At 44.6% G+C, this 24,350-nt stretch overlaps 2 protein-coding genes across 4 annotated transcripts in view; one reads left to right on the forward strand and one right to left on the reverse strand.

Annotated features, from left to right (window-relative positions):
* The window catches only part of ZHX2 (zinc fingers and homeoboxes 2), a 70,625-nt gene extending 55,200 nt beyond the window's left edge, over positions 1-15,425 (forward strand). For all 3 annotated transcript variants that reach the window (XM_053247768.1, XM_053247767.1, XM_053247769.1), the window contains 2 exons: positions 8,125-10,685; positions 14,283-15,425. In XM_053247768.1, coding sequence (XP_053103743.1) covers positions 8,306-10,681 — 2,376 coding nt within the window. In that variant the 5' untranslated portion in view covers positions 8,125-8,305 and the 3' untranslated portion in view covers positions 10,682-10,685; positions 14,283-15,425. The remainder of the gene's footprint in view (positions 1-8,124; positions 10,686-14,282) is intronic.
* A 2,876-nt stretch (positions 15,426-18,301) lies between these two features.
* The window catches only part of DERL1 (derlin 1), a 29,172-nt gene continuing 23,123 nt past the window's right edge, over positions 18,302-24,350 (reverse strand). Inside the window, exon 8 of the mRNA XM_053247770.1 lies at positions 18,302-22,623. Coding sequence (XP_053103745.1) covers positions 22,485-22,623 — 139 coding nt within the window. The 3' untranslated portion in view covers positions 18,302-22,484. The remainder of the gene's footprint in view (positions 22,624-24,350) is intronic.

A 24,350-nucleotide genomic window follows, 5' to 3' on the forward strand; every position in this document is an offset into this window, starting at 1 on the left:
GCTGTCCTCACATGGGATTTAAATACTTGATTGCTAAAGCAAAGTGTGCTGTTGAGTTGGTGTCAACTCCTGGCAACCACAGAGCCCTGTGGTTGTCTTTGGCAGAATACAGGAGGGGTTTACCATTGCCTCCTCCCGCACAGTATGAGATGATGCCTTTCAGCATCTTCCTATATCACTGCTGCCAAATATAGGTATTTCCCATAGTCTGGGAAACATACCAGCAGGGATTCGAACCGGCAACCTCTGGCTTGCTAGTCAAGCCATTTCCCCGCTGTGCCATTAGGTGGCTCACTTGTTTACTGTAGTAGTTAAAATTTCAGGTATTCGAACTGAGGGGCAGTTTGAATACCACCCCGATATGCAAAGAAACTGACGCTCTTCATCACATGGTGGGCAAGGCTAGCAAGCCCACTGAAATGTACAACAAGTGAACCAAGATGTTTGTAGATGGGCTTTTGATGCCGAAGACACGTACTTTGGAATGAATGTGAGTGCAGGAGAGAGAAATGAAATTCTGACTCCACTGGAACAACTGACCAATGCTGAAGTGCTATTACAAAATCTCTTAAAGAAGATAAATGGAACGAATGAAAATTTTAGAGCTTTTTTCTTTTGTAATTAATGCCCCTTTTCATTCTGCTCAAAAACAAATCCCATGAACACTGAATGTTCATCTTCAAATCCAATGCAAAACAGCAAAATAAATCATTCCACTTTCAACCAATGGTACAGGAAAAAATGACTGATAGAACAAATGTTGTGAGATCCGAGCACAGCAAGATGATCTCTTCTTTATCCTTGAGTTGTCTTTCAGTGTATAAATAATTTCAAGTGTTTTCATATGCATGAAAAACCGTGTAATAAATTCTGTAACACTATTTCCCCCTTAGATTAATGTACAGCCTAAACAGGTGATGACAGAGCTGGAAATGTTATAGTCTGCACCATTAGACCTCCTTGTTCCTGGTAGCAGTAGAAATACTATGGGGATTATAACATGTTGTAATGAACACTATTGAGTGTTTATAGCACTCACTTTGATACTCAGCTTTCCCGCCCAAATAATATTGAGTTATTTTTCTTTAAGAACAAACAGTTGCATCCCTGGCTTCTAATGTTGGCAATACATGCAAGCGGGAAATTTGGAAAGACTGTCTGGAGATGAATATGGATGTTGGGAGGAGTTGTTGCTTTCCATTGTGTGTGGCCCACAATCTGGCTCCCAGTCCAAGTGGATCACATATATCAAGTATGAATGACTTATTGAACCATGCTTCCCGCCACCGATGTACTCACCCGGGCCTGATTCCTTGACTATTGTTGCAGACAGCTAATAATTATAGCTAATATCCACCCTTTTACAAGAACTGTCAATCAAGTCAGCCAAATGGATGGGCAGTTGTCTTGGTTTCCAGTGGCAGCCAATTGTCCACACACAGCTGGTATCAGCTTGTGTGTGTGTGTGTGTGTGTGCGCGCGCGCAGCAAGGACTGTATGATAGGCTTGTGAGAGTTTGTGTGTGTTTTTCCTGACAGGGCCATTGTTCCTTAATAACTGTGACTAGCAGGAATTCAGTGGTGCAGATCTGGGAGGAGCGTTACTAGCTGGATTTCTGCTTGTTAGATCACTGTAAAAGGAACTGGATGTGTATAGTTCAGAACTGTGTAGTGCCACATCAGAGACATGGGAACCTGGGACAAAAATTGCGATGCCTGTTGGGGAAATGCTCCTGTAGCTGCTTTCTGCATGCAGTTATTCCTACACAGACATAAACTCCAGATAGAAGGAAAAGAGTGCACTTATGAAACTGGTGTGTGTGTAAACATTTATATCCCACTCTTCTTCCAAGGAGCCCAGAGCAGTGTACATGGTTAGGTTTATCCTCACAACACTCCTGTGAGGTAGGTTAGGCTGAGAGATACGTGACTGGCCCAGAGTAACCCAGTGAGTTTCATGGCTGAATGGGGATTTGAACTCAGGTCTCCCAGGTCCTAGTCCAACACTCTAACGACTACACCACACTGTAATGAACCCAAGCCCAGCCCACCTGAGAGGAGACTACAGCTTAATCATGCCCCTCTCTGAGCCTCTTGGGCTGACTGGGTTTTAAATAATTAAAAGGAGTCTGCGGTAGATTGTATCGCTGCCACCAACTCCTCCTCAGTAATTTTCCCTGACTGGAAGAGAGCGATAAAACTTCCAGGCCCCTCTCTACTGCTAGCAGGCAAATATAAAATGTGGTTCCCCTTATGTACATTTAAGTGGGGAGATCACAGGCTTTGTGCTTCTTTTGGAGGAGCCATGTGAACTCGAGGCTTCCCCCACCTCTCCCAGAGTCAGTCAAACACTCTGAGAGCGCTTGTAAATAAAGAAAACGGTTGGTTTTTGAGAGAGAGAGAGAGAGAATAAGCTGGTTCAAGCATATTGGGCCAGTTCAGACGTCACACAGAGCTAAGATCAAAAGATCAAACTTTGGCTTTGTGCAACATCTCAGAGCCTTGGGACCATATGCTCCCGCCTCCATGCACAAGCTTTGGGCAACTTCTAGTTCCAGTTGTGGCTAGAAACAAGCTAGGATCAGCCATGGCATCTGAATTGACCAGTCCCAATGGGGATGAGGCTGTAGCTCAGAGGTAAAGCATCTGCCTTGCATGCAGAAGGTCCCAGGTTTGACCCCTGGCAGCATCTCCAGGTAGGGCTGGGAAAGACTCCTCTCTCCAAGCTGGAGAGCCGCTGTTGGTCAGTATAGGCCAGGCATCCCCAAACTGCGGCCCTCCAGATGTTGCTGAACTACAACTTCCAGCATACCCAGCCACAAAAAATTGTGTCTAGGGATGCTGGGAGTTGTAGTTCAGCAACATCTGGAGGGCCGCAGTTTGGGGATGCCTGGCATAGGCAGTACTGAGCTAGATGAAGGCAACTTAGTTTATAAGGCAACTTCCTATGTTCCTAAACCTGGCTTATTCTAACTGGAGCTCTTAAAATAAACTATGATCTGTACCCATGGCTTGAAGTTGGGTGCTTGCCATCTGCAGTTTTTAGAAGTACTTGTCATCGTTTTTTGTTTTTTTGGTTTTTTTTAACCTGTTGCCCAATTAGTCAGGAACATTGATTAATCAAAGCAATGGCATTCCTAGAGGCTGCTTGGTTTTAATGTTCCAAGCCCCGTTTCCCAGAGGAGTGCACAGCTTAGGTAACCTTTTTCTTTTGTTTTAGAAACCGCAGCAACTCGGGGCTGGGGGCTGGTGCTAATGAGCTGGCATCGGTCCTTTTCCTTGCCCATTCCGCTAGCTAACTTTGAGGCATGGGAGGGGAGGCCTCTCCCATGGCTGAATCAGTTAACAGCTTTGTCAGGAGGACTCGTGAAGCTTTAAAGCTGCCATCCGTGGGCTTTGATGCCTTGAAAGCTGCCTCCGTTTGAAAGCAAAGGGAGAGGCTGCTCTGATCTTCGCTGACAGGACCCACAAAGAGCTCTTGAATAAGATGTGGCAGCCACTCCCAAACCATAAGATGGGGTTCTTCAGGACTTTGGCATTCTAGCTTTTGTGAGGTTTGAGGGCAGGCTGCCCCCAGTGTCCTCTGGTTGTGTTCCTTTATCATTTGGGGTGATGACTGCAGCCCCACACCAAGAAGGAATGCACCCAGAGGACATCGGGGCAGGCGGGAGAGACGGGATTGGACTACTCTTGGCACGTCCCCCTTAGGAACATAGGAAGCTGCCATATCCTGAGTCAGACCATGGGTCCATCTAGCTCAATATTGTCTAACCAGGGATTCTCAATGTTGGGTCCCCAGATGTTATTGGACTTCAACTCCCATAATCCCCAACCAAAGGCCACTGGGGCTGGGGATTATGGGAGTTGAAGTCCAATAACATCTGGGGACCCAACATTAAGAATCCCTGGTCTACACAGACTGGCAGCAGCTTCTCCAAGGTTGCAGGCAGGAGTCTCCCTCTCTCCCTTCTTAATTTTGTGGGCTAGTTCTGGGGGCTGGGGTAAGGTAAAGTAAAGTTGTGCCCTCGAGTCGGTGTCAATTCCTGACTACCACAGAGCCTTGTGGTTTTCTTTGGTAGAATACTGGAGGGGTTTACCATTGCCATCTCCCGTGCAGTGTGAGATGATGCCTTTCAGCACCTTCCTATATCGCTGCTGCCCAATAGAGGTGATACCAGCGGAGATTCAAACCAGCAACCACTTGCTCGCTAGGCACGTCATTTCCCTGCTGCGCCATTATGATCTTGTGGTAGCAAGCATGAATTGTCCCCTTTACTAAGTAGGGTCTGTCTTGAATTGCATTTGAATGGGTGACTATATGTGTGAGCTCTGTCAATCCCTTTAGGGGATAGGGCTGTTCTGGGAAGAGCACCTGCGTGCTTGTGTGCAAAAGGTTCCCTCCCTGGCATCTCCAGATAGGGCTGAGAGAGACTCCTGCCTGCAACCTTGGAGAAGCTGCTGTAAGTCTTCTGTAGACAATACTGAGCTAGATGGACCAAGGATCTGACTCTGTATAGGGCAGCTTCCTATGTTCCTAGCAGAGTTTTAACAACAATTAATAACGAGTTTAACCCGTCCTTCCTCCAAGATCTCTAGGCAACATGCTTCATTCCTCTTCCCATTTATCCTCACAACAACCCTGTGAGGTAGCCTAGGCCGAATGTGTATGACTGGTCCAAGGTCACCCTATGAGCTTTATGACAAAGTGGGGACTTGAACCCTGATCGCCACAGAATTGGTCCAACCACTGCACCACACTGGCTCTCACATTGGGTGCCCTAAATGTAGGAGGATTTTAAAAATGTTACTGTGAACAAATCAGAAACTGAAATGTGTTCAAGCCCAGGATGGTTGTCTTACATAACTAGTTATGTACATTGTTCATATGTAAACAGGTCCTGAGGCATGTATAATACATAGTTTGATCCAGTTCAACAGGAGTGTAAGACCAGAGCCTTTCTGGGTGGTTTGCGGTGGCTGGCACTAGCAAGCTGAACATTCGGGGAGCCCAGGGTCTTGGGTTCTAGCCTTGTAGTAGGTGACTTGTGGCTTTTTGGTGAAGGATGGTAGCTCAGGGGAAGAATGTCTGCTTTGCATGCAGAAGGTCCCGGGTTCAATCTATGGCTTCTCTAGGTAAGGCAGAGAAAGACTCCTGTCTGAAATGCTGGACAACTGCTGAGTAGACAATACTGAGCTAGATGGACTGATGGTCTTACTCAGTAAAAGACTGCTTCCAATGTCAACAGGATGAGTACTGTGTTCCTGCATTTCCATTTCTTTTTTTAAAAAACAACAACATAGAAATGGAGGGCAGGGAGGAGGAAATCAATATCAGAACCATGAGATGGGCTGGGGGAACCTTCCATCACTCCTGGTTTTCTAATTAAAATCCCTTGCCCACCCCAAAGCTGCTGGGGAGGGGGCAATTTTTATGGGAAAATGGCATGTGGGGAGGGTTAAACCTGCATACTATGACCCTGCTATAGATCAGGTCCCCAGACAGCTTCTGTTTACTAAAAGAGATTTAGAGACAGCAATGCAATAATGCATTATGCATTATTATTATGCATATTGCAGAAATGCAGTGATGCATTTCTTGTCCTTTCAAGTTATGAGCAAGTTTGCAGCATGTTGCTTCATCCACGGGTGAAAAGCAAACATCTTTGGGAATTGAAGGCAGTGATGTACAGCGGAGCCCTCATCCGGAGAGAATATTGTAGGTGGGACAATTATTTTGAGTTTCCCCAGTCCTCTCCAGGGACCTGGTAATATCTTGGTATTTTAATATGCACAGTTAATGAATCCAAAACAGCTTCCATGCAGAACATTTTTATCAATTAAATGTCCAAGAGCAGTTTCTTCAAACACGACACCAGAATCTCATGACAGAATTCTGGGGAGCAGGGGCGTTTCTTAGGGGTATATTATTCTCATATGCAGCCAGTGTTTACTGACTCTCTAGCAGGACTTGAATGGAAACAACTTAAAAACATCTTGCAATCACCTTTGCTTGTTAATCCATTAATCAGCAGTTGCTTCAGAAGAGTAGCCGGCCATAGAAAGCTGCCATATACTGAGTCAGACCATTGGTCCATCTAGCTCAGTATTGTCTACCAGACTATCAGCGGCTTCTCCAGGGTTGCAGGCAGGAGTCTCTCTCAGCTGTCCCTTGGAGATGCCAGGGAGGGAACTTGGAACCTTCTGCATGCAAGCTGTATCCCAGGGTGCACAACCCAAAATGCTCCAGTGGACCAGAACCAACCATGATTTGTCCACAACATGTCCTCTTCTCTTTCCTTCCACTTTTGCCAGCATTATGGACTTCTCAAGGGAGCTGGGTCTTCACATAATGTGTCCAAAGTATGATAGTTTGAGCCTGGTCATTTGTGTCTCGAGAGAAAAATCTGGATTGCTTTGTTCTATGATCCATTTGTTTGTTTTCCTGGCTGTCCATGGTATCCTCAAAAGCTTTCTCTAGCACCAAAGATCAACAGCATCAATACTTTTTCTATCTTGCTTCTTTAAAGTCCAGCTTTCACATTCATAGAGTGTCACAGGAAAAACGATTGTCCAAATGATTCTAATTGTTAGGTCTAGACACATCACGGCATCTAAAACATCCTTTCCAAGGCCTTCATTGCACAGCTCCCATAATCCCGAGCCAAAGGCCATTGCAGCTGGGGATGCTGGGAGTTGTAGTGAACAACATCTGGGAATCCTTGTTGGAGGGAACACTGCTGGCAGTACTGAGCTAGAGGAACTCGTAGAGAAGCTGGATGCTGGACTAGATATGCCTTCAATCTGGTCCAGTGGAGCTGTTCTTGTGTTCATATGAGCAGTTCGTAATTCTGATTGAATCCTGATTGAATCCTTATATAGATGTAGACAATACAATTGCTCTTCAGGAGTTATGAAGCAGACTCTTGAACTAGCTTCCCATTAGGGAGGGCTTTTGAATGAACTGCTTATCACGGCTTGTACTTGTGGTCCAGTATACAGTATTTCTTTGGCTGTTGCCCAGTTAAAGAAATTGGAGTCTAAATTATATGAGTTTTAGCCTGCTAATCCAGGGGTTCTCAAACTTGGGCCCCCTAGGTGTTCCTGGACTACAACTCCCATCATCTGCAGTCACAATGGCCACTGTGGCTGGGAAGGATAGGAGCTATAATCCAACATTTGGGGTCCCAAATCTGAGAACCCCTAAATCAGTAGATTAAATTAGCATATATTTGAATAAGAACTAAAACAATAGATTGAAGTGGAAAATGTGTTTTATTTTTAGATGATACTAACACATTCCACATGGAAGGCAGGAAGCTGCCTTATACTGAGTCAGACCATAGCGCCATCTAGCTCAGTGTTGTCTACATAGACTAGCAGCAGCTTCTCCAAGGTTGCAGGCAGGAATCTCTCTCAGCCCAATCTTGGAGATGCTGCCAGGGAGGGAACTTGGAAGCTTCTGCTCTTCCCAGAGCGGCTCCATCCCCTGAGGGGAAGATCTTACAGTGCTCACACATCAAGTCTCCCATTCATATGCAACCAGGGTGGACTCTGCTTAGCTAAGGAGACAAGTCATGCTTGCTACCACAAGATCAGCTTAGTCATCATCCTAAAAGAGGCACCTCACACAGTGTAGGAGGTCATCAATTACCATGGGGTTAAGTCCTCCAACTTGCTCCTTGAGTAGAATAGGAAGGCCAGCCTTCTCTCCCATCAGGCAGCTGGAGCCAAACCCTCCCAGTTCCTGTCGTGTCTTACTCCTAGCAGGAGGCATACAGAAGAGTTCCAGACACAGGGCAACTTATAGTATGAAAATTAAACACAGTGATCCTATTACTAATGTTTCACAATAAATATTCAGTTATCACTAAACATGCCAAATCAGTTCAGTCTATTTAGGGGAGTCAGGAAAATTTGTGTAGTAAAGTTTTCTGGGAAAAGTTTTGGAAATATTAAAAAAAAATTGCATGGGAATGTTTCCTGAAAAAATTTCTTCCAGTTCAAAGTTTTCCAGAAAATACAGAATTCTGTGCTTTTAGTACTGAATTGGTTGTAGAGTATTGGTTGTGAAAAAAGGTAGGTGGCCCAATGAACGTGTTTTGATGGTGTCTATTCTGTTTTGCAGATACAATGCAGCCCAGTTCATTTGATGACTAGAGCTGAAGGTGATGGCTGGGTCTAGAATGGTTTAGGCTCTATCCTGGGTAACATCCCTCCAGGAAAGCTGAGATCATCTAAGTTAGCACCTTGGGACTCATCAAAGAAGAGAAGAGAGAGCCGCAGTTGAGAACCATTGCACATCAAACATGGCTAGCAAAAGGAAGTCAACAACTCCATGTATGGTCCGAGCATCGGAAGCCATGAGGCAGGAAGGTCCCAAGGACTGCAGTACAGTAGGGGCAGCTGGCACTCCGGAGCCGGACTCAGGAGAGGGCTTGGCAACCAGTAAAGAGAACTGTGAAAATGACTGTGAGGTAATCGAGGGGAAATCTTCCCCAGCCAACCCAGCAAGGAAACCCCTTGGGGGTTACGAATGTAAGTACTGCCCCTACTCCACGCAGAACCTGAATGAATTCACAGAACACATAGACACACAACACCCCAATGTGATCCTCAACCCCCTCTATGTGTGCGCTGAGTGTAACTTCACAACCAAAAAGTATGATTCCTTATCTGAACACAACACAAAGCTCCACCCAGGAGAGAACAACTTCAGGCTTAAGTTGATCAAGCTCAACAACCAGACGGTCCTAGAGCAATCCATTGAGGTGGCAAACAACTCCGTTGCGGCTGAAACCCCTGAATTTGAGGTGATTCCCCTTGGGGCAAGCAGTACAAATAAAGTGACATCAAGTATGAATACTGGAAGGCCTAAAGGGGAGGTCAAGAAAATCTCTTTAGACAACCATCTCGATGGGATGCCCCATCTTTTGACAGAAACTGTGGAGCCTATCACGTGTCTCAATGGAGCTGAGCTTCTCCAAGATGTTTTGGCTCATGTGATGCCCTCTGTACAGCTCCCACCAAATATCAACCTTGTTCCCAAAGTCCCTGTACCACTGAACAGCACCAAGTACAATTCGGCCCTGGACACTAACACAACCATGATCAGTTCCTTCAACAAATTTCCGTACCCAACACAGGCAGAGTTGTCGTGGCTGACGGCAGCATCCAAACACCCAGAGGAGCAAATCCGAATTTGGTTCGCTACTCAACGCTTGAAGCACGGCATCAGCTGGTCTCCAGAAGAGGTAGAAGAGGCGAGGAAGAAGATGTTCAATGGCACCCTCCAGGCAGCACCCCAGACCATCACTGTTCTGCCAGCACATGTCACTGCCACAAAAATGCAACAGCCCCTTATCCAGACAGCTGTGCCTTGCCAGATACTGAGTCAGACAGGCCTGGTGCTGACTCAAGTATCCAACGGATCCAGTGTTTCACCCATTACCCTTGCTGTAGCAGCCAGTCAGGGGCAGAAACGGGGCCCACAGAGCCAGCCGGCTGCTCCAGAAGCCAAGCGCCCACAGGTTGTCCCTGCAGATGTCCAGCCCAAACAAACGACTCCTACTACCCCCACGAATACAACTACATCACCATTGTCCGCTGTGCCGCTGACTTTGTCAAATGACCGCAAGAAGACCAAGGAACAGATAGCAGCCCTAAAGGCAAGTTTTATAGTCAGTCAGTTTCCTGACAATGCAGAAGTGTACAGACTTATAGAAATCACAGGTCTCTCCAGAAGTGAGATCAAGAAGTGGTTCAGTGACCACCGATACCGAAGTCAAAGAGGGATCGTCCACATCACAAGTGAATCCATCGCCAAGGAACAAATTGCCCTCGCAGCTGCGCGGCAGGGGCGCCCTTACAACCCATGCCCTGAATTCACTACCCAGAAGTTCAAAGGAAAATCCCAAGAGCAACTTGGGATCCTCGAAGAAAGTTTCCTTAAGAGCTCTTTCCCAACCCAAAGCGAGCTGGAAAGGCTTAGGACTGAAGCCAAGATGAGTAGAAGAGAGGTGGATTCCTGGTTTGCTGAGCGAAGAAAACTCAGGGACAACATGGAACAAGCTGTCTTGGACTCAATGGGATCAAACATAAAGAAAAAAGATCAGGGAGCTTCCAATGGTGCAGTAAGTTGCACAGAGCCATATACCCTCTCCCAGGCACCAGCATCTTTGTCCAAGTGCCCCACAGCATTCACCATAAGTAGCCAAGAGCAGGTCCACCTACTGAAAAGCACCTTTGTGAGAACTCAGTGGCCGTCACCACAGGAGTATGATGAGTTGGCAGCTCAAACGGGGCTCACTAGAACGGAAATAGTTCGCTGGTTCAAGGAGAACAGGAGCTCTCTAAAAACTGGGACGTTAAAATGGTTGGACCAGTACCAGCAGCAGCGCCTCACTGATGGGTGTAATGACGCAAAGCGCTCTGAGAGTCTGAAGAACAGTAATGATGTTGTTCAATGGCTTAACAAGGAAGGCATTGAGAGGTCAGAATGCAACAGTCAAGATAGCCAGGGTAATGATGAGAATCACGACACTGGAAACATGAATTGGATGGAAGTCACCATAGAAGACGACGATGCTGCTTCCGACTGTATGGACAGCTGGAGTCAAACAGTGCCCGAAGGCAAAGCAAATTTTGATTCTGAAAGTATATCTGGTGAAAACAATCACACCTAGACAGGTAATGTTGCTGGGGTTTTTGATCCGATGTTGACCACGACACTTTATGTAGATGTGTTTGTTTATATTTACAAACTGCTTTTCCACCAAAGACCTCCAAAGCAGGAAACAATGCAAAAATAAAAAATGTCACAATAAACTAAGTGGTTGGAAATTAAGAAAATAAAAATCAGGAAACCCACAAAATCAGCACAATATATGCGAATCAACAAAAACTAAGCAGGAAAAACCATCCAGCAGCAAACCAGGAGAAAATCCAACCCAAAGACATGGCAAAACAATGTGGTTTTAACTAGTTGTAGAGACATTTGTCTGGGGTAATTTCCCATGCTTTATTTTTCTATGGAAAATTTCCCTTTTCTAAAAATGCATTGGCCAATATCCAATTAGCACTGTACACATGCAGCAATGCTAGACTACGGCTGCTCTTTTTTCACCAATCTCCCCTTCACTCTGAAGCCCACCAAAATATGTGAGGATTGCACAACCTTCTGGGATACATTTTGGTGATGCATAATGGGCATCAGGAGAAAGAGATCAGTGAAAAATCACCCCTTCCTCTGCTCAAGCAATAGTGCAGCATAGTTTGGAACTTGCATAGCTGCTGTCATGGAACCACCATTGTGCAAACAGGTTCAAAGGGGGGCATGGCTTGAGCTCCAGAAGAGCCCCAAGCGAATTCTTCCACACCCGGGCACTGGGAGCCCCAAGCAAGCTCCCCCCCCATCCATTTCAGGCAGTGCTTGTTGCCTGACAGCATTTATCTTTTATCTTCCTCTCTGGAGGGAGAGAAAGAGAAATAAAAGCTATCAGGTAGCAAATGCTGTCTGAAATGGACGGGGGGAGAGCTCGCTCGGGCTCTCTGGAACCCGAGCTATGTCCCTGTGCGCGTGACAGCACACGTACTAGAGGGGCTGCCGGGCGGGGTTGGACACAGGCCACCTTTTGGCTGGCTCCGTGCCTGCATAGCTGCACATGTGCAAAGCTAGACTGAATGTCAGGTATGGTTTCATAACATGATTACTTTCCACATAAAGCTTTGAATTTTGATGTAACATTGAATCCTCATTTCCATTCAACTACTTGGCTACTGGAAAAACTTTAAATAGAGTGTGGGAAATTGAAGTGGTGGGAGTTTGTTTTACTGACTAAATAGGTCAAATACCATGCCAGATTAGATCACAAACAGGGAAATTAGATCACATCAGGGAAATTTGCATAGTAAAATGTTCTTGGAAAGAATTAAATGCAATTTTTATGCAAATGAGGAAAATTTGCACAGGGAAATTCCAGAATTTGGGGGCGGGGGGGGAATCCAAAACATCTTACAATTCAAAGGTTTCCAGAAAACTCACATCTCTGTTGTTGAAATGCTAGTAAAGTGGGGGCCAGGTAGGAGTCCCAAAGCCTGGGTGCTGTTTCTAAAAAGGCCCTGTCTAACATCCGTGTCAGGACATAGAGCAGGCCTCTGCTGATTATCTTGGAGGACGGTCAGGTTCATGTGGCAGAAGGCACTATGCTTAAGTACCCTGGTGCCAGGCGGGGTTTTCTGCTGTTGCCTTTGCTCACAATCCCAGTTGCTGATATACTTTGAGCTAAATACTCTCTGTGATGGCTATAGCACATAAAGCAACTAGGGAAAAGAGCTTGCTTAGAGTTTGTCTGACCAAGTTGGCTTATGCAGGAATATGTAAACAGTGTACTGGTTCAGATATAATATGGAGTCAGGAGAATCTTGGGAGCAGTTCCTGCTTTCCTTTGGAAATCTGGTTAGAATAAGCCGGAATTGCTTGGTTTGGATGTAACCAGCAATCCTGGCTGCTTCTGAGCCTGAATTGTACTTCTGACTCTCGCACATGAAGGGAAAAGGGGAGTGTGTGCTCCAGGGGCTCAGAAATGGCAAGTGAAACACATCCTGACTCTGGGTTGTGTCTACTGGCCCACTGACTTAAAGAAGAGACATTTTATCCAGTCCGTATTTGCTGCTGATCGATGTACCGCAATCATTTTTGCAGGACATTAAACAATGAAAGTGTATAACCATTTTGCATCTTCACAAAAACACTGTGAGATAGGTTAACCCTACAGACGGAGAAATCAAGGATGATTTAAATAAATAATCCAGCTTGCCCAAGACTACTCAAGGCCCTTGGCTGAGTTGGGACTTGAATTGATGTCTCTCAAAGGTCCAAGCATACCATATATACCATACACAGTCCAGAAAAACATGTATCTGCTTCATACGTTTTGGGGATGATGGAGCAGTGACCTTCACATACCACTGCAAGCTTTTTAGCAGCCCTTAAGCCACCTAATGGCGCAGCAGGGAAATGACTTGATTAGCGAGCCAGAGGTTGCTGGTTCGAATCCCTGCTGGTATGTTTCCCAGACTATGGGAAACACCTGTATTGGGCAGCAGCAATATAGGAAGATGCTGAAAGGCATCATCTCATACTGCATGGAAGATGGCAATGGTAAACCCCTCCTGTATTCTACCAAAGACAACCACAGGGCTCTGCAGTCGCCAGGAGGCAGCACAACAACCACAATCATTCATTTACATTTTAATACTGAAAGTGCAAACTCTTGCCCTCTAGTGGGAAAACAGAAAACTCAGGCATGCTTGAAATTCTCTTCTCAGTTGGGCCTCAGTCCCACACAGTTGGACACATTTAAGCCCATTTAACTCAACGGGTTTACTCTGTGTTGGATTGGAAAAAGAAATGAATTGGCTTGGAACTCTGGTTTTTGCTGGGCCACCTATTGCGTAGACCTATGCCGGCGTTTCCAATTGGCCTGTGCTGCTGTGAGCATCTACGGAAGTGCCACTGGTCTTGCGCAAGTGTGCAGATATCTAAAATTGCACCCTTACACTTAAAGTGCAACTTCCATTGTTTCCAATGCATCTTTGCCATGTAAAAATAAAGCTTTACCTCTATTTTCATTGTCCCTTTTGTTAGAGTAATAAAATTTGTCGTAATGCTATGGGGCCTTTTAAGCTTGGCATAGCTTGGGGCCTCATCATGTGGTAATCCAGCCCTGCTAAATGGGTGTAGTTTTAGATAACAAGGCTGGTACAGAGAACAAGAAAAGAGAAGAGATGCAAAAGCCACGTGGGGAATGAGAAAACTTGCATGAGCCATTTTAATTCCGCACTCCTTTGGAGGCAAGGAGGAGGATTCATGGGAGCAAAAAGGAAACCCAGCAGCAGGAAAACTTTCCTGCTGTTAAAATGTTATTCCAAGTACTTTGAAAGCTTACATAGACACGGAGAACAGTGTAATTATACAATCCTGTAAAAAATCAGGTTTTGAGTTTTTAGTGAGCCAGACCACTGGTTCATCTAGCTCAGTATTGTCTGCTGACTGGCAACAACTCTTTGGTGTTCAGAGAGGGGTCTTCCCAGCCCTACCTGGAGATTGTAAGATATAGAACCTGGAAGCTTCCACATACAAAGCAAGTGCTCTACTGCTGAGCTACATCAATCCTCCCCCATCAAATCCTGTGCCTTTTCAGAATTGGAACACAAAACTTTGCTATTTTCTGGAGCATTTTGTGAAATAATAACATTCCATGCCTTTCCCCCCTTTTTTCTTAGGCACATCATTCAGCTTTTCAGACCATCTCCTTGATCTTGGTTGTACGTGGTCTCTCAAACTTTGCTTTCGGGAACAGGATAACCAACACGTTTCGACTCCGGAATCAAAGCCTTGTTGGTACTGTCGCGGAGATGACGAGACAATCCTGTGGAGTATTGCAACAAGTTTCATGGTGCCAAAGTCCCATTGTGGGATTTTTCCAAAAAGGGCCCACATAGATGGATCCTCTCTCTGGTGTCCTACTTGCTTGCCTCCTGTTGTAGATACATTGCAGATCTGAATGTGCATATCACCTGCATTTACAACGTGGAGACTTCTGCTCTCTTTTCTGATGGGCCATTTCAAAGTCACAGTCTGGCTTATCTTAAGAACTAGGAACAACTCCATCCATTTCTATAATAATTTTGAACCTTTTTGGCCTGCTTCATCAGTTTCCAGTGATGGGCTTCTATGTCTAAGGAGAGTTTATTCATCTGAACCTGCTTTACTGACTCCATTCTGGGCTTGAGTTAGTTCCTCAGTTGGCTTTCTTAATAGCCATTTTGTTTGGAGTTGGCTAAGTTGCGTTCTTCTGCATGCAAACCCCTCCCTTTATTGGAATGGGAGAGCAGATTCCCACCCATATCCTGTCTTTCATACTTTGCCAAAACATCTGGAATATGGAACTCTGAAGATATTACTTGTACGCCTTTGCTTGTTCCAAGCACCTTTTTTCTACTACACGTAGTACAATCTCAGAAGAAGAAGAAACAAAGACTTTACAATGGAGGGTTTAAGCTTCTTTATACCTGAACTTCTTCATAATACTTGGTTGGTGCAAAGATCAAGAGACTGTCTTATTTTTGTCAGATGCTGTAGTGCACAATGGGAAGTTTATTGAACCCTCACCACTAAGTTTGTAGCTTGTTTCTAGGTCCTTCCGAGTGCACTTTTGTTCTGCAAGTAACTGCTGAAAGGAGGGAGGGACGGCAACTCTGTCTTGTATAAAATGTTCGAAGGCAACTGACTGTGTTTGGAGAGAATGATCATTTTTGCCCCAAATATACATTGCACAACTCTAATACTAGGAAGTTTGAATAAAAACCAACTTTTCTAACTTTTTGCTTGTTTGGTGTAACTCAATAAAACAAAGGTTTAGTGTTTTTTTGGTATGCTTTTCTCTCTTGTCTATTTAAACATCTTGTGTTAGCACAAAAACAATTTTATCCATCACTCTCACTGCTCCCTGGTATCAAATGGAACAAATGTTTTCTCTTGCTCCTAACCTTAGGTCCACAAATGAAGTTGAACTACAACTTTCATCATCCCCAATTACAACAAACATTTATATACCTAATTATATATTTACCCTTGCTACCTGGGCAAGGAGGTACCTTTTAAACGTGGCGATTCTCTTTATTTAGCAGTGGGAGAGTAACTGGCCCTATCCACCCCCAGCACAGCATCCCTCCAGTGGCTGTTGCTGGTGTCTATTTTGTTTCTTTTTAGATTGTGAGCCCTTCTGGGACAGGGATCCATCTTATTTATTTATTTATTATTTCTCTATGTAAACTGCTTTGGAAACTTTTGTTGAAAAGCAGTATATAAATATTTGTTGTTATTATATTCCCATTTTATGGGAATTATGGGAGTTGTGATCCAACAACATCTGGGGACCCAAGTCTTAAGTAACAACTTGAAGAACTGTATTGGGGAAGGAAATGCCAGTGTCGACTACAGAGCCATGGGGTTTTCTTGGTAGAATACAGGAGTAATTTACCATTGCCTTCTCCTGCTTCAGCACCTTTCTATATTGCTGCTGCCCAAAATAGAAGTTCCCCATATTCTGGGAAACACACCAGCGAGGATCCAAACCAACAGCCTCCTGCTCTCTAGGCAGGATGCTTCCCCACTGTACCATTAGGTGGCACATATTGAGGAAGAGGCTAGTTCTAGTACTGTTCACAACTTTTGTTTTTGTTTATTTTAAGGAAATTGAATTTTTTCCTATTTATAACACCGTTATCATTTTAAAACATCTTCAAGATGACTCCCAACTGTCAAAAAATAATGATTAACATTAAGAGAAGTGTATAAAAACACAGTAAACCACAAATTTAAGAAGACCATCAGCAGCACAGATCCAACTGAACAATAAACATCTGGGCAACAAAAAGATCTTACCCTGGCAACTAAAATTCAGTTAAATAGGGACTAGGCAAGCAACCCAAGGAAGACCATCCCAAAGTTGGGTTGCCATCCCAGAAAAAGTCCTTCCTCTCTTGTCATTTGTCTAACTTCCAACAGCAGCAGGGACACTCAAGAGGTCTCATGATTATTTTGTAGATAAGCATGCAGCCCTTTAGAGAACATGGCTCTTCATTAGGAGTGGACACAAACTCGTCGATCAGGATTTATAAGTAGATCACCAGAAGTTTCTAACTCCAAATTGTCAAACAATGGCAACAGCAAAACAGCTTTAAAAAACCTATTCTGAGCTGTTTTCTATTAGCGTCTCTAATCTGTAATAAGAGATAGAATTTCTCTTTGTATATGCTGGTCATCCCAGTGTGAAGACGACAACTAGGTCTACTTTGAGTCACTATTTCACATGTGGCTCCAGTTGTTGGACATCAAGGTTCTAGCAAAATACCAAAGTAGATCATACAAGTCTGAAATCTGCCCTTTTCCTTCTTCTGTCAGAGCACTGACAGGCCAGCAGGAATCTGTAAATCTCACTTGGAGTCTTCCAGTACTGGCTTTTTTCTTACCTTTGTGTGAGGATCTATGTCCATATGGACCTTGAGACAGCATGGCTCCTGAATCCTTGCATGGATCTCAGAAGCATCAGGCTAAATATTAGTCTGTTGCCATTAATTCCTTTGTTGAAGGTCCAGTATCTCCTAAGGAGTCAGTAAGGATCTTCTACCTTAGCTCCCACCCATCAGCCTTAAGCAGGGTGGATTAAAAATTGGATTTTAGATTTTTTTAAAAATGTAAATGAAATACTAAGTTTCTCATTTAAAAATTAAGTTAAAGCTCATCACAAACATGCTTACACCTACAGCCTTTTTTAAAAATCTACAGCCTCTCTCACAGTTACCTACTAAAGATGGACATTTGTTTGTTTCATCTCAAAAACAACTCATCTGCCTAGCAACTACGAGCTCTTGCTATGGACATTTCTGGGCTCTTTGTTTCTAAGCAGACTAAAGTGCCATATGCAAAGACTCAGGCTGGATAGTAGGATTGTTCGTGGTGGGGCTGGGCCATGACAGATCCATTATATTTAAAAGAGGTATTTAATTCCTTAGTAAATATCAAATTAGCTTTAAAAATTACACAAAGTATATCTCTCTCCTGGGCTACACAATGATGCAGCGAGGAAATGACTTGACTAGCAAGCCAGAAGTTGCCCGTTCGAAACCCCACTGGTGTTTCCCAGAATATGGTGATATGGGAAACACCTCTATCAGGCAACAGCGATCAAGATGCTGAATATGAAGCATCTATAAAGATGCTTAAAGGCAACTTCTCATACTGCATGGGAGGAGGCAATGGTAAACCCCTCCTGTATTCTACCAAAGACAATCACAGGGCTCTGTAGTTGCCAGGAGGCGACACCGACTCGACGGCACACATTACCTTTATACCCCTCCTAGATGTTGTACATGCTCAAACTATACTTTCCTAGTTGTTATACGTTAACATGTTTTAGTGATCAGATTTGCACAATTGTTTAAGGAATGTATGGAGTAGTATCATTGGTAAATTTGATTTAAGTCAATGATTGCTTGGTGACTTAAATTATTTAAAATTGGTGTGATTTAAATCAATCCACTCTGGCCTGAATTAGTTCTACCTACTCTCGTCTGTAAGCTGGTCTTTACTGGGGGTAGGACTGGTGCATGAAGAACTATTAACAAATCTACTGCCAATTGTTAGAACAGCAGAATGGATTAGAAGCCATCTTCAGGTTGCATTGCAAGTCAAAGGCCTGTGAGAGTGAAACACAATGGAGCAATACTAGACATATGTATAGAGTTTTACAACTTTAATTTAAAACTTTGCCAACAAAAAAGATTTTGTTACAAAAGAGACATTCTCTATACAAAAGAACAGGACTCATTTCACAACAGGATCTGCCATAGTTGTCAACTTGAGAATGAAGAGTGCTTCAGGTGAGGATATAGAAGCTGTGCTGAGCATTCAAAAGCAAAAGTGAAGTTGATCTTCAGGAAAGGCACATGATACCATTTGTGTCAAATCCTCTCTTTCAAGGCAGCCCCTGCATCATGGAAGGAAGCACCTTAGAGAGATGATGCACAAGGAGCCACCTCCCCAACAAGTGGAGTTTCTACATGGGAAAAGACTTGAGTTCAGGAAGTGCATTCAAAGAATCAAATCCGACTTCAGAGAGGGCACAAGGGAGAGTCCCCCACACAACTGGACCACTGCAGATGCACATGGATAATTCAGTTAGTTAAACATGCCCTACCATCACCCACATAGTTTCTGCAAGGAGTAAAGCCTTCAGGTCACTCTGCAGGTGGAAAATTTCATAGAGCCAGCCAGCTTCCTCTTTTATGCTCCCCATTTCCTTTTCCGTGTACTGTGTATTTCTAAGGGTAGAATCCTCTCAAAAGCATTAGGACAGGCTTACATTGCAAGGAAAATGGGAAGTTTAGTACAGCCATTCCCACTGCTGAAGAGCCAAGCTGCAGCTCAGTTTTTTCTACTTCAAAAATGATTATCTCTTTGGCAGCAGGAACTGCAGTGAAGAAAATGGAGGGACTACTTTTCCTTTTGCTCACCCCTCTGCTCCAAATGAGCAGCCACTCTGAAGGCATAACAGACCACACTAGCCACACAGTCTGTGAGGGACCCGTATCAGCCAGAACCCTACTAGACCTACTCTAGGGACTGGGTCTGCTCAAACAGTGCATGAGGTCCCTTAAGTTATAGTCAAGCTACAGATTCAGAAAAAAGAATACATGGAACAATACTATTTCAGACCAAGGTGAGAAATCACATGTCTGGATGCTTCTCCCCAGCCTCCACCATATACACACCCAAATCCCTTGCCTGCTAGAGAAAACAGGTCTTGTCTAGCCTATCCCTGCCCACACCCTAGCTGCTGATTTTCTACACCGGGCACATTCAAACCTGCAATTCCTCACCTACAGTCCAAAATGATATAGTCCCCAGGAAGTCATATTACAAATCATACAAAAGCCTTTTCTGAATGTATATTTCAGCTCTTAAAGCTATGTAATGCATGACCTTAGTGCAAAATCCAGCTCTGTGCAGAAGGACCAATACCACTTGCAACACAGTGATGAATTTATCCCAGAATGCACAGCAAGGATCCAGATCTGAATGTGATTCTATTTCACAATGAGATCCCGGTTTTCAGAGTAGAGAACCCAGTTTTGGACAATGTAATATTCATAAAATATACATATTTCTTGGGCCAGGATCCAAAGAAGGGGCATAAATCCATGGGAAAGAACTGTGCACAGTTAGAGCACTGCTTTCTGGTTTGGGTACAACAGTTTCCACAAATGAAGAGCCAAGCTGCAGTTCTGTTTTAATAGCCGCTTGTCTCTTTGGCAATGAGAACGGCTACAGGAAAAAGACCAAGCAAAGCTATTATTTTAATGACCAATTGCTATGAATCCTAACCTGCAGGATGTAGGCATGTGGCTTCCCAAATTCTACAGGCCAGGATCAATGACTTATTGAGGCTTTTCTCATGATTAGTGAAAAGAGCCTGGGGAGGGTTTGCAGGGAGAGCGGGTTTAGCTTGCTCTCCCCACACATGAGCAGCAGTCTGCTCCGGGCGCCCGCCCACACAACTGCTGGCTCCGTCATGGAGCCGGCTGGGGAGTTCGGGGGCCACGCGGCCCCTGCATGAGCATGCAGGGCATGCTGGAGATCCCCGAGCCGGGAAGCTGCTTTTCAGCCTCCTGGTCGGTGGTCTCCCCATGAGTAGCCGCGGCATGGAGCCACGCCGCGGCGACTCACGAGCAGAAAAACCTCTGCAAACCCGGTTTAACTGCCGGGCTACTTAAGCGGGTGACCAGCTTAAGGACCACTGGGCTCGCAGCCGAGCCCGGTGGTTATCACGATGGGAGGGAATTGGGCTAGCCTCCGCTAGCCCGATTTCCTCCCATCGTGTGAATAGCCTCATTGTGCCTTGCAGAGGCTTCTCTGCCATCTCACTGAAAATATAAATAAAAATTGAGGCAAGACATGGAAAGACATTGCTCATTAACCATGAGCAAGAAGGTGCTAAATGTTTGTTTTTTAATCTATAACTTTCTGCACTGTTTGGAACATTTCTGTACTGCTCAATGATTTTGTGTTCACTCGTACATCTTTTTGGAACTAGTAACAAAGTGAAATCCAGTTAGCATATCCCTTTGGGCTCCCAGCTCAGCACAAATATAAGTTTTAAAGAGCCTGCTAAGGATGAGTGGCAACCTATGTATGAGGTTGCTCAAATTGCTAAGTGTGAGCAACCATGTCAATTTGTGCAGCATTTTCTATTGCTGTGATGTTATGAAAACAATGCCAATTCACACTACTGGACAAACGGTTGTTTATAACCCCACCTCACAGATGGGAAACCCAGATACAGAAGTGAGACTTCCTAATGCAAGTGGGCAAGGGCAGGGAAAGAGACCAGGATTGCTTTAGTGTTTCTTGGGTTTGCACAGTGGACCACATTCTCCAATTCTTACATGGGCTGAATACTACAAAAGCACAGGCAGTCCAACGGGAGGAGAGAGAGACCCATGGGTTAGGAGAAACAAGTTACACCAGCTCCTTCCTCCTGCTATTAAAGTGTATTTATTGGCCACAGATCTCAACATTGCCTGACATTAGAAATGCTCCACGTGTATTTGTGATGGTGTCATACCCATTTTGCATAATAAAAAGTTAAGCATCTCAGTGGCAGAGCGCCTACTTGCATGTAGAGCCCAGGAAGGGGAGACTCCTGCCTGAAACTTTGGAGAGCCGCTGCCAGTCAGTGTAGACAATATTGAGTGCGAAGGACCAAGGGTCTCACTCAGTATGGCAGCTTCCTATGTTCCTATCTGAACATGCAAAGAAGGGTAGCAGGATTAAAAAAGCTGGGGTGCTTGGGGATAGGGTAAGGGGGAGGGCAGGGAGAGAAAAGCATAAAATTTATTGAATCCAACAACCTGCTTCTATTTATTTTTATTTATCTATGTAAACCGCTTTGGGAAGTTTTGTTGAAAAGCAGCATATAAATATCCGTCATCATCATCTGTTCTAGTCATGGTTCCTTATTTTTCAGCAGAAGCTACTGTCTCACCTACCTAACACGTGCACCCTGCACAATACAAAACACTCTCTCAATTTTGCACGCAATACTCACATGCGCATCTTATCAATTTCAGATAAACCAATGCAAATTAGTCAGAAGGAAGTTCCACCAAGTTCAAGAGGACTCCTTCCCATTGCATACGCATAAAATTGCAGAATTACATGCACACCAAGCCTTCCACCTTGCTGTGAGTACAGAGACACTGTGGCTGCAGCAAGCCAGCATTTCCCATTGGTTCCTTTCTCCCGCTGCTTCAGGGGATTGCGAGCATCTCTCCCAATCAACACCAATCTGAACTGGTGAACAAAAGTTCGGCACCCAAAACGGAACCTTTATAATGGCCCTTTCTTGCAAACCAAAAGGTCAATGTCATTTCAGCAATCTGAAGACCCTTTTTGACTTCCAAAAAAAAAAATTAAAAACTGAACTTCAAAATAACTTTGCACTGGAAAGAGAGAGTTCTCTTCTTTGATCCAAGACCTGTCAGGAGTAGATTCTTAAAGAACTCTATAGGCTTCTCACATGAAGCCAAGAAGACAGATGGAACAGCATTAACTCACCAGAGGAGAGGTTGGTAAGAAAAAGTACACTGTGCTAGACAACAGTAAAAATGTGGGTGTTTGTTTTAATGGCAGCACTGAGTTGAGCATTATTCAATATAGTAAAATCTATCTTGCACCTTCTGTTGTGTCATCTTCCACCAGGAACAGAGATTCTTTATCGGTCAGAGCACTAGAGCAAAATCAGTCCTTAAGTACATTCCACAGGAGAGGTCGCTCCCCATGTGTGGCTGGAAATGTTCCTCACAAAAAAGAAAAAAGGTCAGGGGAAGGGGTGGGGAGAGAAGAAGCAGAGTTTTCCCTTTTCACTGATCACCCAGTCGGAAGCCTTGGCCCCAGTTGTGCCTTCCACCACCCTCCCGGTCGTCTGCAGCTCTTCGCATGCTGGCAGGTGGAACGCCAAACCCAGACACGCCTCCTCTCCTGTTGGGCAGCCAGTGGTACCTGAGGGGCAGAGCAAAAGAGCCATTCAAGAGTATGCCAGCATGGTCAACCAGATCAAGGTCTCACATGTCTGTTAAGCATCCGCATCTAACCAATATGCAAAGCTATAGAAAAATAAGCATGTGCCAGTTGTTTATATATTCTGACAAAACTGACAGCTATTTTTAAGTTCGAGTTCAGATCCTTATTAACCCTGCTCAACTATAATTGGAAAAAAGACTGCCTAACATTCAAACCAGGAGAACAGTAATTTGAGGTTTTGCATAAGTGTTCTGGCCTCCAATTCAATCCTCTCATGTGCAAAGGTGAAGGCAAACCTGGCCAGTGGCAATGGATCAGGAATCTCCAGACTAGACTATTATAATGTGCACTGCATGAGACTGCCCTGAAGAAATGTTTGGAGGCTGCAAAATGCCAGGCCCGCTGAACTGAGCCCCCCAACCGACAACGTGTCCAGCTGTTTTTGGACTACAACTCACATAATCCCCAGCTACAATGGCCAATAGCCAGGGATTGTCCGTTGTAGGCCAACATCTGCAGAAGGGCCGAAGTTCAGCAGCCCTGCACTAGACTATTGTTTTGAGTAGGCAATTAGAGCATACGGATCCTGTGCTATTCAGTCTGCACTCTATATATTTCCAGGCTCAATTTAAGGGGTTGGGGCTTACTTTTAAAGCCTTAAACAGCTTGGGTTTGGGGCATCTCAAGGATCACCTCCCCTCCTTGTGTGTCTTTCCTCTGGCACTCATCAGAGGTTGTGTTCCAGATCCCCCCTGCTGGCCAAAGTGCAGAGAATCTGCACAACCAGGAGTACAGTCTTCTCAGCTGTGAAACCAACTTTGTGGTGCACCCTCACTTGTTTCTAGACATCAAGTGAACATCCATCTTTCAGAAAGACACTGGGGGGAGCTTCCTCTTGTCTCTGGTGTCCTGCTGTTAAATGGGATGTGTTTTTCCTTTTCGTTCTGTTCAGGCCAGCTCCAGGTCTCGGGGGCCCTCAGTAATCTGTCCTCCATGGGTTTCCTTCTAGCTGGGTGGGCCCTAAGGGAATCAGTCTGCCAGTACCACGTGCAGGCTCCGGGCATAGAAGTGGTTTCAGGTATTGGCAGCAGGCCCTTCTTGAGGGTCCGTGACACAAATCCTTATAGCTAGTCCCGGGCCTGCTTGCAATTGCTTGATTTAGCAGTTGCTATTTGGGTGTTCATTATTCTGCTTGTCTGTTACATTGTAGTTTAATGCTTTAGATTCTGTTGTTTGCAAGCCTCTCCGGTTGCTTGTTTGCAGAAGAGTAGGAGAGCAAGTTAAACTTTTTTTAAAAAAATGTCGTACTATTTGTTACACACTAAAGCTACAAGACATATTCATCGTGCTTGAGAGGAAGGCATATCAATACAGAAAGTTCAGTATAAGTTACTGGTCTGACTTGGTATCAGGCAGTTTCCTCAATTCCGAACACTCGACAAAATGTACTGCTTTGTGGTTTTCAAACACCACTGGGCTTGAACATTACGTTTAACCACCTGTCTATTCAAAGGCTGTTACTGTGCATGATTTGGCCGCAGTTGCCTTTGAGTACGGTTGGGGCTTTTCTGGAGCTTGCTGATTTTATTTCTCAACATTCAAGGAGGGCAGGTTTTTGTATGCGTGCGCATGTGCATGCCTTGGCTATTTTTCTTTTCTGTAAAGCGTTAAAACGATTTAAGCTTTTATTTGATTTTGTATTGCCT

Source organism: Hemicordylus capensis, chromosome 4, assembly GCF_027244095.1.
Source record: "Hemicordylus capensis ecotype Gifberg chromosome 4, rHemCap1.1.pri, whole genome shotgun sequence".
NCBI lineage: Eukaryota > Metazoa > Chordata > Lepidosauria > Squamata > Cordylidae > Hemicordylus > Hemicordylus capensis.